Source organism: Nothobranchius furzeri, chromosome 10 (genome assembly GCF_043380555.1).
Source record: "Nothobranchius furzeri strain GRZ-AD chromosome 10, NfurGRZ-RIMD1, whole genome shotgun sequence".
NCBI classification, from domain to species: Eukaryota; Metazoa; Chordata; class Actinopteri; order Cyprinodontiformes; family Nothobranchiidae; genus Nothobranchius; species Nothobranchius furzeri.
Genome location: NC_091750.1, coordinates 47,943,626 through 47,958,248, shown reverse-complemented (window position 1 = coordinate 47,958,248; position 14,623 = coordinate 47,943,626). Strand labels below are relative to the sequence as shown.

The 14,623-nt window shown below is 40.2% G+C and overlaps 1 protein-coding gene across 1 annotated transcript; it reads right to left on the bottom strand.

The window, feature by feature from the left end:
• Window positions 1-71: 71 nt before the first annotated feature.
• Window positions 72-10,520, bottom strand: hsd20b2 (hydroxysteroid (20-beta) dehydrogenase 2). Its single transcript, XM_015960923.3, has 11 exons — window positions 9,766-10,520; window positions 9,227-9,273; window positions 9,049-9,124; window positions 8,827-8,937; window positions 6,109-6,176; window positions 5,983-6,027; window positions 5,864-5,898; window positions 5,703-5,784; window positions 5,555-5,620; window positions 362-511; window positions 72-273 (listed from the first exon to the last, which is right to left on the bottom strand). The coding sequence occupies exons 1-11, from the start codon at window positions 9,938-9,940 to the stop codon at window positions 136-138; spliced, it is 993 nt and encodes a 330-aa protein (XP_015816409.1). The 5' UTR covers window positions 9,941-10,520; the 3' UTR covers window positions 72-135.
• Between the last annotated feature and the right edge of the window lie 4,103 nt (window positions 10,521-14,623).

The following is a 14,623-nucleotide window of genomic DNA, read 5'->3' as shown; positions in this document are numbered from 1 at the left end:
TATTTGAAATCTCCCACAAAACACCACGTTTAATTTGAAATAAAAAACAAATGTTCACAATACAACCATGATGCATTTTGTTATTACAGTATAGTACAGGATCAGTTTTATTCTCTTTTCCAGATGTAAACACCTCTACTCCTCTTTTGCACTAAACATCTGTTTTTCTTTGCATGTTTTTCTTTCATTTGTGTTCGGGAAGGCTTTCAGCTTTTTGATGAGAAACGACGACATACGCAGCCAGTCTGGCAGGAGGAGGGAGAGAGCTGCACTCTGTGGGAAGAGTCAAAAAATAAGAGTGAAAATTTCAGATTTAACAGATGAAGGTTAGAAGGAGGTCACAGCTTCTCGTTTCTCTGACCTGCAGCGCATGAGACAGGCAGCCGCTGGTGTAGGTGGAGTAACCCACGGTGTTCACGGCCTCACAGGCGAAGGCTGAAGCACTCTTCACAAAACAGTTGACCTCCATGTTGTGTGTCATGTTGGTGGACACCATCAAGGGAGCCACACACTGAGGAAACATTAAGGTGGCACAGGTGAAACTTTTCTTTACTTGATGCAATAAACAAAAAGACACAAAACATATATATAACATTAGAAGTTTTGGTCCATAACAAATGGGTTTGTCATTTTTACATTATAATGTGTATTGGTGATTTTACTGAGTAAACTATAAAAACGTTGATTCAGGAAAAGTAATCTACCAAATCACTATCAGACCATCAAAATGCTGCTGCGTACTTATAATGCGGAGATAAAAAAAGGCGAGATTAGCCTTTTTCTCAAAAGTCATGAATGATATTAACAATTCCCATGTTCTGTTTGCTACTGTCGAGAGGCTAACTAAACTCCCAGCACAGTTAGCCCCTGACTTCATATCTCAGACCAAATGTGATGAGTTTGCATCCTTCTTCAATGAAAAAACTCACAAACATTAGATCAGCCATTCATTCCTCTAAATCATCTAACACAAACAGACCACTAACACAGTCACACAGTAACAACCTGGCCAGAATGCCAACTTTCACCCTGATTAGTACTAAAACACTGAATGACATAGTAAAGACCCTAATTTCCTCCACCTGTTGTCTGGACAGCCTGCCTACAAACTTCTTTAAAAATGGTTTTAGTTGCCTAAAAGCTGAGGTACTGGAAATTGTTTACTGCTCTTTAATGTCTGGAATTTTTCCTAAATCACTGAAAACTGCTGCTGTGAAACCCCTTCAAAGAAGAGGAAATTAGATTCCTCGGTGTTGAACAACTACTGACCGATCACTAACCTCCCTCTGATTGGAAAAATCATTGAAAAGGCGGTAATGATCCAAATAAACAACTATTTAGAGTCAAATAACATTTTGGATGGCCTTCAGTCAGGTATTTAGACAGCTCCACAGCACAGACTGTACTGATCAAGGTATTAAATGACATTCGTCTCAACACTGATTCAGGTAAAGGATCTGTCCTGATGATGCTTTACCTCAGTACAGCTTTCAATACCGTGGACCATAACTTCCTTCTGGACAGACTCACAAACTGGGTAGGACTGTCAGACACAGTGCTTGGCTGGTTCCAATCCTATCTCAAAGACAGGGGTTATGTCGTCTCTATTAGGGATTACCAATCAAAACTGATCACCATGGGGTCCCCCAAGGCTCAATTCTAGGACCACTACTCTTTAATCTATATATGCTCCCCCTGAGTCAGGTCATATTTAATAACAACATAACTATGCTGATGACATCCAGGTCTACCTAGCTCTATCACCTATTGACTGTCGGCCACCGGACTCACTCTCTCATGATCGTTTTTTTCTCCAGTTTTTTGTTATTGCATAAATGTGGTAAAAAGGAAGTAATTGGGGGAAATATGTAATTAATTTGCAAATTAAGTATTTATTTTGCACATTTGTGTGCAGACTGTTGTTTTTTTTTTTTTTTTTTTGCTGGTAGAATCTGCTGCCAAGGACTGAACTATGATCTACGAACGGGTTTCCAACTCAGACGCTAACAGAGAGCACTTTAAATCCAGAGGGCACAGGTTTCTTTGGAGGGCGGTAGGACACAAGGATTCTCTAAAATGTTTCAAGGAATTAAATTTTATTTTTTTTAATTTCACCTATTACCTTGAGATCTCAGGACACTTTTAGTTACTTTTTTTCTTTCCCGGGTCAGGCCTGAACCCGTATGAACAAACTGAAACAATGTATTCCAGAAGTTTTTGCTCTTGATGATTCGTCATATGGCCATATCACAGCTGTAAATCATCAAATCAGATTAGACAATGAAATGCCTTTCAAAGATCGGCCAAGGCCAATACATCCAAATGACAGGGAAGCAGTAAAAAACACTTAAGAGAACTACTTGATGCAGACGTCATCCGAGAATCGCAAAGCCCCTTTGCCTCACCAATTGTACTCGTAAGCAAAAGGAATGGCTCAATCAGGCTATTCATAGATTACCGTAAACTAAATCTTCGAACTATACGAGATGCATATGCCCTCCCAAATATTGAGGAGACATTTACAGCCCTTAGTAGAGCTAAGTGGTTCTCTGTCATGGACCTCAAATCTGGGTACTATCAGGTGGAGGTTGCAGAAGATGACAAGCCTACGACAGCCTTCGTGTGTCCCCTTAGCTTCTATGAGTTTAATAGAATGCCCTAGGGTGTAACCAATGCCCCAAGCACTTTCCAGCGTCTAATGGAGAAGTGTGTTGGGGATCTCCAACTCAACAAAGGGCTAGTCTTTTTATATATTAAACGAGGCTTTTTTTGCTTTGGACATGAAGGTGTTTCTAGTTACCTTTTATTTCGTTTCATATTTAAAAAGAGGACATAATGAGCATTGTAAAGGAGGGGGCTAGTCTTTTTAGACGGTTTGATAGTGTTTTCAGCTACGTTAGAAGAGCACCAGAATAGACTGATGAAAGTGGTTACTCACCTGAGAGATAATGGGCTTTAACTATCCCCTGAAAAAATGTCACTTTTTAAAAACCTCAGTTAAATACCTAGGGCACATTGTGGATGCAAATGGAGTCCACATGATCCTGAAAAGATCTCTGCCCTGAAAAGTTGGCCGTGACTGTCTAAGTTCAAGGAACTGGAACGTTTTCTGGGTTTTGCTGGGTACTATAGGCATTTCGTTGAAGGGTACTCCAAGATAGCAAAACCATTGAACCGAGAGGCAAGATTTACAAGCAAGAACAGCCTAAACCAGCCCCTAGTTCCAATCAACCTCTTGATAATTGAAAAGCTGACATCCGCACCCATCTTCGCTTTTGCCAGTCCGCAGCTCCAATACTATATGAAAACTTTTTAAACTAAGTAGTCAAAAGTAGTTTAACTAAGGATTTAAAATCTGATATGATTAACTAAGGAAGAAAAACATTTCTTAACCTCTACTCAATTTAGATCTAAAAACAGGATCGTAAGGAGACTGGAAACAGTAACTCACTCTGACAAAACTCCCAACCCAAAATAAAACATCAACAACATTCAAGGTGAATTTCTTTGAATGTGTTCAGGTTTTAAACATCTGAAACGACCATAAGAACACAGATTTTGACACGTAAAAGTAACAAACAACATGTGCACGCATATTTGACCCTCGAAAAAAAAAAGAATAACACAAAAATTGTTCAATATTAATTCCTTCCAAGTGTACCGTTAAGTTTAGCACCTTTAAACCTCAATGTTTAATTTCACTTAGAATTTTTTTCCCCCCCACAGTTTTCTGATGCATCAGTTTGTTTATATGGGTTCAGGCCTGACCCGGGAAAGAAAAAAGTAACAACTAAAAGTGCCCTAAGGTGTCAAGGTAATAGGTGAAAAAGAAAAAAATAATTCCTTGAAACGTTTTAGGGAATCCTTGTGTCCTACCACCCTCCAAAGAAACCGGTGCCCTCTGGATATGGAGTGTTCTCTGTCAGCATTTGAGTTGGAAACCCGTTCGTAGATGTGTTGTTCAGTCCTTGGCAGCAGATTCTACCAGCAAAAATAAATAAATAAATAAAATAAAAAACTAGTCTGCACACAAAAGTTCAGTATAATTACTTCATTTGCAAATTAAATACGTTTTCCCCAATTACTTCCTTTATACCACATTTATGCAATAAAAAAACTGGAAAAGATAAATAAAATACGATCAATTTTGTGTTATCCTTTTTGTCTTCAGTTATCACATCAATAATGTTTTCCCACACCAAGATATAAATATACACCAATGTTAATCCAACAAACCATGAAATCATAAATGCCCATTATGAACTTAGTGCATGTTCACAACAGTTCACAGCTACGTGTTAGCCTAACTCCACATGCTAGCATGTTAGTCCTATTAACACACGTGGGTGCGCTAGCTTACCTTCAACAAGTTAACAAATCAGTACCAGCTTTTAACGGTTACATTTCCCACAAAATTAGCATATCCTGACTGGTTTTACAACTCACTAACATTTCTCATTACCAAAGTTCAAGACTCACCAGAAAATTCTTCTTCTTCTTAAAAAAAAAAGTGTTAACACTCCTTGGCTCAACCGGCTCAACAGATTACAGGGCCGAACATTAAACAGTAACTGGCTCCATGCGGGTGATGCCGTGAAAGTACCAGCAGCTCTGAATAGGGGTTTTCTGTATTACAGCTACGCTATTGGCACTAACCTAAAAGATTAAACTAACATATGAGAGAGGCTCATTACATGTAAAGCCAGATGTTTCAAACATTTACTTATTATAATTGTGATAATTATGCCTTACAGCTTGTGAAAACCCTGCGTTCAAAATGTCAGACAATTAGAATATTGTGAAAAGGTTCAATATTCTATGTTTATGTTTATGTTTTAGCAGGTGCTTTTGTCCAAAGAGACTTACAGGTGATAATCAAGCCATCAGGTTGCCCTTGAGGCTAACAACAAACACTATTCAGTCAATCCTAGGTGGCAGCGAGGCAGCATACCATTATCAGTCATAAACGGAAGTGAATATGGAGTGTGCAGAAGAGTGGGGGGCAGGTGCTGGGAGGGTGCTACTTTAGAAAATGCTATCTGAAAACTCAAAGAGTCACACTCTGATCAGCTAATGAATCCTAAACACCTGCAAAGGGTTCCTGAACCTTTAGACAGTCTCTCAGTCTAAGTTGAATTACAGAAATAAATGGACTTTTGCACCATATTCTCATTTTTCGAGGTTCTCCTGAATAGTCCTTGGTTCCCTTTTCTTGTTATCAAATATTGTTTACCATGTTTAGATGGTTCTAAGTCCCTGTTGTTTCCTCACACAGCAGATTGGAGTTTAATGAAGTTTATTTTGCAGTCCTAGTGACTTCTTTTCTTTATTAAAGTTTAGATTCAACTTGAGAAATTCTTTCATGTCTGCTTTTTAGGTCTTTTATCAAGTTTGACTTGATACTTGAGATAAGATTTGTAAAACACTCTGGCATTTGCCATCTGCTGAAGACATCTTTTTTTTTTCATTTTAATTTTTTGCTTGAATAGTCGTGTTGGAAAGACATTTTGTAGCTCAGATGTGAAGTTTTGAATGGAGGCTCTTTGAGATTTACCTGAACAGTAATTCCCTTTGACTTGTACTCAGCATGTAGACACTGAGATAAATATGTTACAAATATCTGCAATAAAGAAGAAAATGTGCAGATGAGTGGGTGAGCTGCTCAGGATGAGTTTGAATCAATAAATTAAAACTGATAATACCTTGGAGGCGGAGTAAAGAGCCAACAGAGGCTGTGGACGGACACCCATGTCTGAGGAGATATTGACGATCAGTCCCTTTCCTCTGAGAAGGAGATTAGAGACAAACAACCATGAATTAATCCAATAATCTCACTATATATAACTCCGGTGTATCTGGGTACCTCTCCACCATGCTCGGAAGAACCAGCCTGGTCATCTGAGTTATGACAGAACAGATTATTTATTTGATGCAGTATTGTGAGGAATAAATGAAACACATTCACTGACAGGGATCTCCTACCTGAGGGACGGACAACATGTTACAGTTGACAAGCTGAGTGATTTTCTGTTCAGGGTAAACACAAACGGTTGGATCTGAGATGCTCCGTTACAGTTTAAATCAGTCACCTGAGCTAAAACAGCCTACCTGCTCAGCTTCTGGTATTTCCAGAAAATAGGCAAAACGATCTGTGCTGATCATTCCCACGTTGTTAACTGTGCAGGTCACAAAAGGTCAGGTCAATAGGAGTCTCAAGTTGATAAGTGTAATTTTCTTAACCAGACATCTTCATACTTAATGAGGTTCTTTTTTGATTCGGACATGCAGGTTGTGTTATGAGTTTACCTTGACATGTTTCAACCGGTGACTGGTAAACTCATAACACAACCTCACATGTCCGAATCAAAAAAGAACCTCATCAAGTATTTAAGAAGAGGTTATAATGAACGTTGTAATGGACAGACATCTTCATATCATTACGTATGATGTTGAAAAGGTCTTTGTTATGCATAAAGTTTGAACCCCGATCCCAGAAAAACTTATCCGACATGAGCTAACAATAAATCTCTTTCTGTTTTCCTCCAAAGAAAGATGCAGTCAAGGCAGAAAGTTCCCAATCCAGAGCCTGCTTCAAAGTGAGTTATTTCTTCACACTGTCACCTCGTGCTTGCTCAGTGTGGGTGATTGTGTAAAAGTGAAAATATAAAGCAAGCTCTTGGTTTTATTAGCTTCTCTTCACAACCTGATGAATCTGAGTCTGCTAGAATTTACATTACTTGACTTCTTGCTTTTCATGACTTCAGTTGTAGACCGATCCAATAAAAAATTAATGGAATTGGAAGAAAATCAGGAAACAGAACAATTCCTTGGAAATGAAGTTCATTGTGCCACATTATGGAATTGTGGTTTCTTCTTGTAGGCATGGGACATAAATTCTCTTATTTTTTCTTATTTAACACAATGAAGTAATTAGATGTTTCTTTACCTTCGACTGACATGTTTCGGCCAAAACTTCCGCCTTCTTCAGAGCCGCCAGCAGTTTGTGGCGTCACTTCCGTTTATGTGCGGGCTGCAGCGGACGATGTCGCCCTCTGTAGCAGCATCCTTCATGCTGATAGCACAGTCCCATGTGTGATCCAGCGTGTAAACACCGTCGTCTCTGTTCATGGTGTTGTGTCTGCGTCTCCTTACTTCTCTTGCTTCCTTAATCCATCTTCTGCATTTTTGTTGATCCGAATTTATGATTCGTGTGCTGTCCCAATCCATTATGTGATTTGCTCTTATGCTCTTATCTGTTACTGCTGACTTTTTTCATAGAACTTTCCACTTCCTGTTTTGCTGCTCTTGAGTGCTTTTGTTTTGTTTCTTTCTCACACTCTTTTAGATGTTTTGTTTTTCGTGTTGAGCTGGCGTCCTGATTCTCCTATGTACGTATGTTTAACTGCTGAGTTTACATGGCATCTCGTAGATGACACCACCACTCTTTTCTTGACCGTCACATTTGGTTTGGTTGGTGTGTTGATGTTGTGTCTTCTCATCACTGTCTTTATTTCTTCTGCTATGCTTTGATGTAAGGAAGGGTTATTGCTGGTTTTAGTTCTGCTCCCTCTGTTGTCCTGGTTCTCCTTGATGGTTCACTTTTTCTTTCTGTTGCTGTTAGTTGTTTTCCAGAGGTGTGTACTCGAGTCATGTGACTTGGACTCGAGTCAGACTTGAGTCATTATTTCAATGACTTCTGACTTGACTTAATAAAATCTATAAAGACTTTCGACTTGACTCGGAGTTGAACGCCAACAACTTGCAACTTGAATCGACTTGCATCTGTTGACTTGATGACTTGAGCATATATTTTAGCACAAAAGTGACACGACATGGACAAAAATCACGAACCATTCTTCGTTCTGGGTGTGATCTTGTTCCGCTAAACGCAGCAGCACTTTGTTTATAATCAGTTTCAGTTGCACTTTCTGCTTGTTTGAGCAAATAAAGGAAGCTTTAAGAAGCTTTATTTCTGGAATTTATTTATTATCATCATCATTAAATTAAAGTTAGACAGATGACTTGATTATGACTTGAAAATTCAAAGGACTTGGACTTGACTTGGACTTTCATATCATTGACTTTTGACTCAAGACTTGACTGGAAAGACTTGTGACTTGCAAAGCAGTGACTTGGTCACACCTCTGTTGTTTTCCTTTCTTTAGTGCCCATGTTGGGTATCCACAGGTTTTTAGTGTGTTTTGTATGTGTTGGTCCTCAAGCTTGCGATCCTGTTCTTCCAACACATTCTCACACCCAAAGAGTCAAAAAATGACGAAGGGTGACCAAGCGTATTTTTTCACTGTGCGCTTTCCGATGCCCGCGGTAAAACCAAGACCCACAATGCGGATGAAAAATTGAGGCCAACGCGTAAGTGACAAAAATTGCAGTTCTAGCCTCATCCGCTGGGGGCTGGTGTCAGAAGCGAGCAAATCCTCATTGACTCCCATGTTAAAAATGCCAATTTCACAGCAGAAATAAACATGTTTACAGCCTGGTTCCAAAACATGTTTTTTGTTTAAATTATCTAGTTTACACTCATGACAACTCTGGGGGGGGGGGGGTGAATTTTTTTCTCACTCTTCTGTTTAAGTGTATTAAAAGCCTAAAATTCTGTATAATTAATGAGCATCAGACCCACGTGACCACAGAGCTAGCTCCGCGGAAGGCCTCAGTCTGAGCCTCGGCCTCGCTTGAAAACTGTTCGGTCATTGGTGGCCATGGGCGCCCTTGGTATGCAGGTAAAGAGATTTTCACATAATTTCTCTTATAAATATTCAGTGTTAACTATAAGAAACCATTATTCCAAAACAATTCACTGAATACCCAGAATTCCAATCTCCAGGCATCGAAGTTCCTTCTCAATAGCAGGGTAGATGCTGCAGCCATCAGTGAAGTCTGCTCGGATGGTGTGAGTGTGTCGTTCATACTTGTTCTCTGCAGTGGACACAACGGTAGGACACGTGTAACAAGGGTACAACATCATAACACACCTGTATGTGTGTGTGTGTGTGTGTGTGTGTGTGTGTGTGTGTGTGTGAGATTCACCAATCTCCTTGGCAACCATTCTGAGCTTATCCTCAGACCTGCCAATCAGAACAACATCCAGACCTCTTTGTGCCAGCTGGATGGGAAACATGCAGACAGACGAGACTTGTGGCTGCAAATCATTTCAAATTTAAACCAAAAGCACAAAAAAGAAAACAAAAGAAAAAACCAGACTCACCTCACAAGCATAAGCTTTACCAATACCAGAGGTGGCTCCGGTGACAACTGCATTTATCAGAGTACACGTGTTAAATACGTCCAATTTACTAATCAGATTAACATGAATAAAAATAAAACAAAGACATTTCTTGTGCATCACATCCTCCTCCTGTTTTCTAAAAACAGCTCTATCTTTTGAGATAGAAACCAAAACAAATGATAGAAACATGACACACTTCTACATTTAACCTACTTTTTTGTTAAAATGCTCCCAAAACTAGATGATAGACAGCAGCCGGTCGAGAAAATGTCAGAAAAAAATCACGCCAAAGAAAAATCAGCTTAAAGTAGAAGAATATTGATGTATGTAGAAAAAATGAGTCTAAAATCGAGCCGTTACTCTGAATGAGACCTGTTTTCTTTCTGAATTATGAACCAATCTCCATAAATTAGCATTGAAATGAGATTTTAATCTTCGTCAGATGTAATGAATTCTAAATTTCTCAAACTTTGTACAATGAAAGAAATCATTAGTTTTTACATTTTTGCTTTGATTACCTGCCCATTGTCCATATGTCCTTAAATCTGTCCGCCAAAACCTTGATAAGACAAACTGTCTGAGTCCACACCAACATCTCCAGGTGAGTTTCAGCAGGTAGAGAAAAACTGCTAATCCGCCAAAGAACGCCAGAACATCTGTCAAGGAGGTTTTGTGATAGAGCAGCATCTCCATGTTGCTCAATCCACAAAAGAGTTTGATAATGGTGTCCCATGTTAGAGAAAAAAACGTTTTTGTTCTGCTTCCCTTGCTGCTCCACCCCTAGAAATCCCCATTTTTTCCCCAAGTTTCCCATAGTTGGATGTGTACCGACAGGTTTGATTTGAGATATGATGAAAACACACAATCAGAAACAGGAAAACATGATTCATTTGCTTCTTAAATTCATTTTCATAATCACTGTTTCCACAAAGGGAGCAGCTCCGTTCTCCGCTCCTAACTCGATTAACAGAACAGATGAATTGCATCTTCAGCAGCCAGTGGGCTCAAGTTTAGGGGGTCACTGCACATAACCCTCCCCTATTGCACATGCAATGCTCACATCTAATCACAGAAGCAGCAAACAAAAGTGTGACTCCTCTGGAGATGATAAAACATGACACAGTATTCCTGAGAGCTGATAGATCTCTACTGTGTTTGCTATCACGTCAGCAGAAACAGTTTTAGACCATAAGCTCAGAATCTACGTCTGAACACTGATACTCCGCTTGATTAAGCTCTTAAGATAACGTTTGTGATAAGTCACAAATGACACACATAGAGTCCTGTAGCTGATGGTGAATCATTCAGTCATTATGGTCATGTTGAAATAAAACATCCTTCATCCTACCTCCTACATAAAACCACAACTCAATCAGGTCAGAACCAGAATGACTGAATAATCGTTTCTCCTATCTGACCCCCTAAAACAGGTTTGCACATACACTGAACAAAAATATAAACGCAACACCTTTGTTTTTGCTCTGATTTTTCCTGAGATGGACTTAAAGACCTAAAATTCATTCCAGATACACAATATCACCATTTCTCTCAAACGTTGTTCACAAATCAGTCTAAATGTGTGATTGTGAGCACCTGTGCTTTGCTGAGATAATCCATCCCACCTCACAGGTGTGCCACATCAAGATGCTGATCTGACATCATGAGTAGTGCACAAGTGTACCTTATACTGCCCACAATAAAAGGCCACCCTGGCAGTATTTTGCTTTATTGGGGGTCTGGGGACTCAGAACCGGTCAGTATCTGCTGTGACCACCGTTTGCCTCATGCAGTGCAACACATCTTCTTAGCATAGAGTTTATCAGATTGTCAATTGTGGCCTGTGGAATGTTGGTCCACTCCTCTTCAATGGCTGTGAGAAGTTGTTGGATATTAGTGGGAACTGGTACACGCTGTCGTATATGCTAGTCAGCACACCCCAAACATGCTCAACGGGTGACATGTCCGGTGATCATGGACGTAATTTTGGGGGGGGGGGCAGGGGGGACATGTTCCCCCCACTTTTTCCAAAGTCAAGTTTTGACCCCTGCACTTTTTACCGTCCAAAACAATATTACGCTATATTAAATTAACACTGGATGAGCTCTAGGACCAAGCGGAAAACAACCGTTTGTGTTGAAGCCTGTTTCCCATTAGAGCATACCGTAAAGATAGCCCATCCCCCCCCCCCCCCCCCCACTTCTATAGTGAAAATTACGTCCATGCCGGTGATTATGCTGGCCATGCAAGAACTGGGACATTTTCAGCTTCCAAGAATTGTGTACTGATCCTTGCAACATGGGGCCGTGCATTATCTTGCTGAAACATGAGGTGATGTTCATGGATATACAGCAAAACAATGGGCCTCAAGATCTCATCACGGTATCTCTGTGCATTCAAAATGCCATCAATAAAATGCACCTGTGTTCTTCGTCCATAACAGATGCCTGCCCATATCATAACCCCACCACCACCATGGGCCACTCGATTCACAACATTGACATCAGCAATGCGCTCACCCACACGATGCCACACACGCTGTCTGCCATCTGCCCTAAACAATGTAAACTGAGATTCATCCGTGAAGAGAACACCTCTCCAACGTGCCAGACTCCATCGAATGTGAGCATTTGCCCACTCAAGTCTGTTACAGCGACGAGCTGGAGTCAGGTCAAGACCCCGATGAGGACGGCGAGCATGCAGTTGAGCTTCCCTGAGACGGTTTCTGACAGTTTGTGAAGAAATTGTTTGGTTATGCAAACCAGTTGTTTCAGCAGCTGTCTGAGTGGCTGGTCTCAGACGATCTTGGAGGTGAACCTGCTGGATGTGGAGGTCCTGGGCTGGTGTGGTTACACGTTGTGTGCGGTTGTGAAGCTGGTTGGATGTACTGCCATATTCTCTGAAACACCTTTGGAGACGGCTTATGGTGGAGAAATGAACATTCAATGCATGGGCAACAGATCTGGTTGACATTCCTGCTGTCAGCATGCCAATTGCACGCTCCCTCAATGCTTGTGGCATCTGTGGGACAAAACTGCACATTCCAGGGTGGCCTTTTATTGTGGGCAGTATAAGGTACACCTGTGCACTACTCATGATGTCGGATCAGCATCTTGATGTGGCACACCTGTGAGGTGGGATCAGCAAAGCACAGGTGCTCACTATCACACATTTAGACTGATTTGGGAACAATGTTTAAGAGAAATAGTAATATTGTGTATCTGGAATGAATTTTAGATCTTTAAATCCATCTCGTGAAGAATCGGAGCAGAAACAAAGGTGTTGCGTTTATATTTTTGTTCAGTGTATTTCTATCAGGGTAAACATTTACTCTGGATTAGGATTAAGAGTCAAGTCAAGGATTAATAATCCCAATCCTTTATGTGAGTTTATTATTGTTATTAGAAACATTATTAATGCGACTGCAATGCTTGATACAATACGTTAAACAGTTTAATGAGGAAGAAATACAATAAAGTTGTTCTACAGAATGATTCACTACTAGAGAATTGTATTCCTGATGTTGGTCAAGATCTAGTTTAGATCTTTTTAGTTAAATCCAGGTGGTGACTTTTATTTTTGGCTGGCCAGTAAGCACATACAAGCATACATCATTATAAATAAAAAAATGTGTTCACTCATTTATTTATTGTTTGTTTATTTACATCACAGTAACCACTAGAGGACACTCTTCTGCTTACTTGAAAAACTAAAAAGCTACTCAGCTTGGTCAAGAAAAGAATAAATAAATAAATAAAATTATATATATATATATATATATATATATATATATATATATATGTTATTGGTAATTTAGGAAATTAAAATAATTTTGTTAAAATTTTATAAGGACACAATTTCACAACAGATTGTCACATTGAGAGCAGGAGATTTGGACCCAAAATGCAGAAAATCCAGACTACCAGGGAGGAGCGGTTGAAAAAGTAAAATCCTTTATTTAGGAAGATAACAAAAAAAACTCCAAAGGGAAGGAGGCCAAAACCTAATAACTAAACTCAAACAAAAACCAAAACCAAAACCTCACTTACTGAGCAGAGACCTAGAGACTAGTAGGGAGGGCCAAAACAATGCTGACATAAGACAATGGACCGATGACAGATAGAGACGCAGACAGGGTTATATACACTGGGGCATGATGGGAGGCAGATAGGCTGCAGGTGTGTCGGGAGAGAAACCAAGTGAAAGCAATTAACGGGACAATTACATGATTTTAAACCTGTAAAAATTTAATTTGAGTTAATTTGGTTTCAGTGCATTATCCTAATCAAAGGAGATGCTGGCCAGTGCCTTAACTCTTCCTCTGATGGTAAGTTATTCAACAGAACATGAATAGTTATGACAGAAACAGTGTAAGAAATATCTTTATTTCCTTTTTTCACAGGCTCTCATAGAGCATAAAGTTTGTTTAAACAGCCACCTTTTCTGTGAATGAACACTGATGAAAAAAGCTGTTTCTGATCATTTAAATGTGGACGCTCTCACTAGGAAGAGAAACTGGTTTTTGCACTCCTTACGTTTAAACTACTAGATTTCATCTGTATCCAGTCCTGTGTCATGTTCAGCATCTCCACTTGAATTTACTGGATATCAAAAGGTTGTGGCTAAACAACTCACAGCTGCTCTTGATGAACATAATATCTATGATAGCTTCCAGTCAGGTTTTCGTAGAGCTCATTCTACTGAAACAGCTCTTCTTAGGGTCTCTAATGACCTTCTGACTCACAGTGATGCAGGGGACTGTTCTGTTCTGGTCCTGCTGGACCTGACTGCAGCCTCTGACACTGTTGACCATCACCTGCTACTAGAGAGGCTGAGAGACTGAGAGACTGGGTAGGCCTATCAGGAACTGCTCTGGAGTGGTTCTCCTCTTATCTTTCTGAGTGTTCCTTTTCTGTGGCCATCTCCAAGTTTAGGTCCTCCACCACTTCCCTTACCCATGGTGTCCCACAAGGTTCTGTGCTGGGGCCTCTGCTCTTCCTCCTCTATCTGCTTCCTCTTCAGCACATCCTGAGCTCCTTCAAAGGAATCTCCTACCATCTTTATGCAGATGACATCCAATTGTACATCCCCTTTAAGCCCCATGAGATGTCTAAGCTGCAGCTGTTACACACCTGCTTAGACTCTATTAAAACCTGGATGGCTGGGAGCTTTGTTCAGCTGAATGAAGATAAGACTGAGATCCTCATCTGTGCCCTAGACAAGCTGGTTCCCAAAGTCAGAGACTCTCTTGGTCAGCTTGCTTCCCACACCAAACCTTCTGTCAGGAATCTTGGCGTGACCTTTGACCCAGCTCTCACCCTGGATTTTCATGTCAGTTCTCTTGTTCGCTCTTCCTTCTTCCATCTCAGGAACATTGCT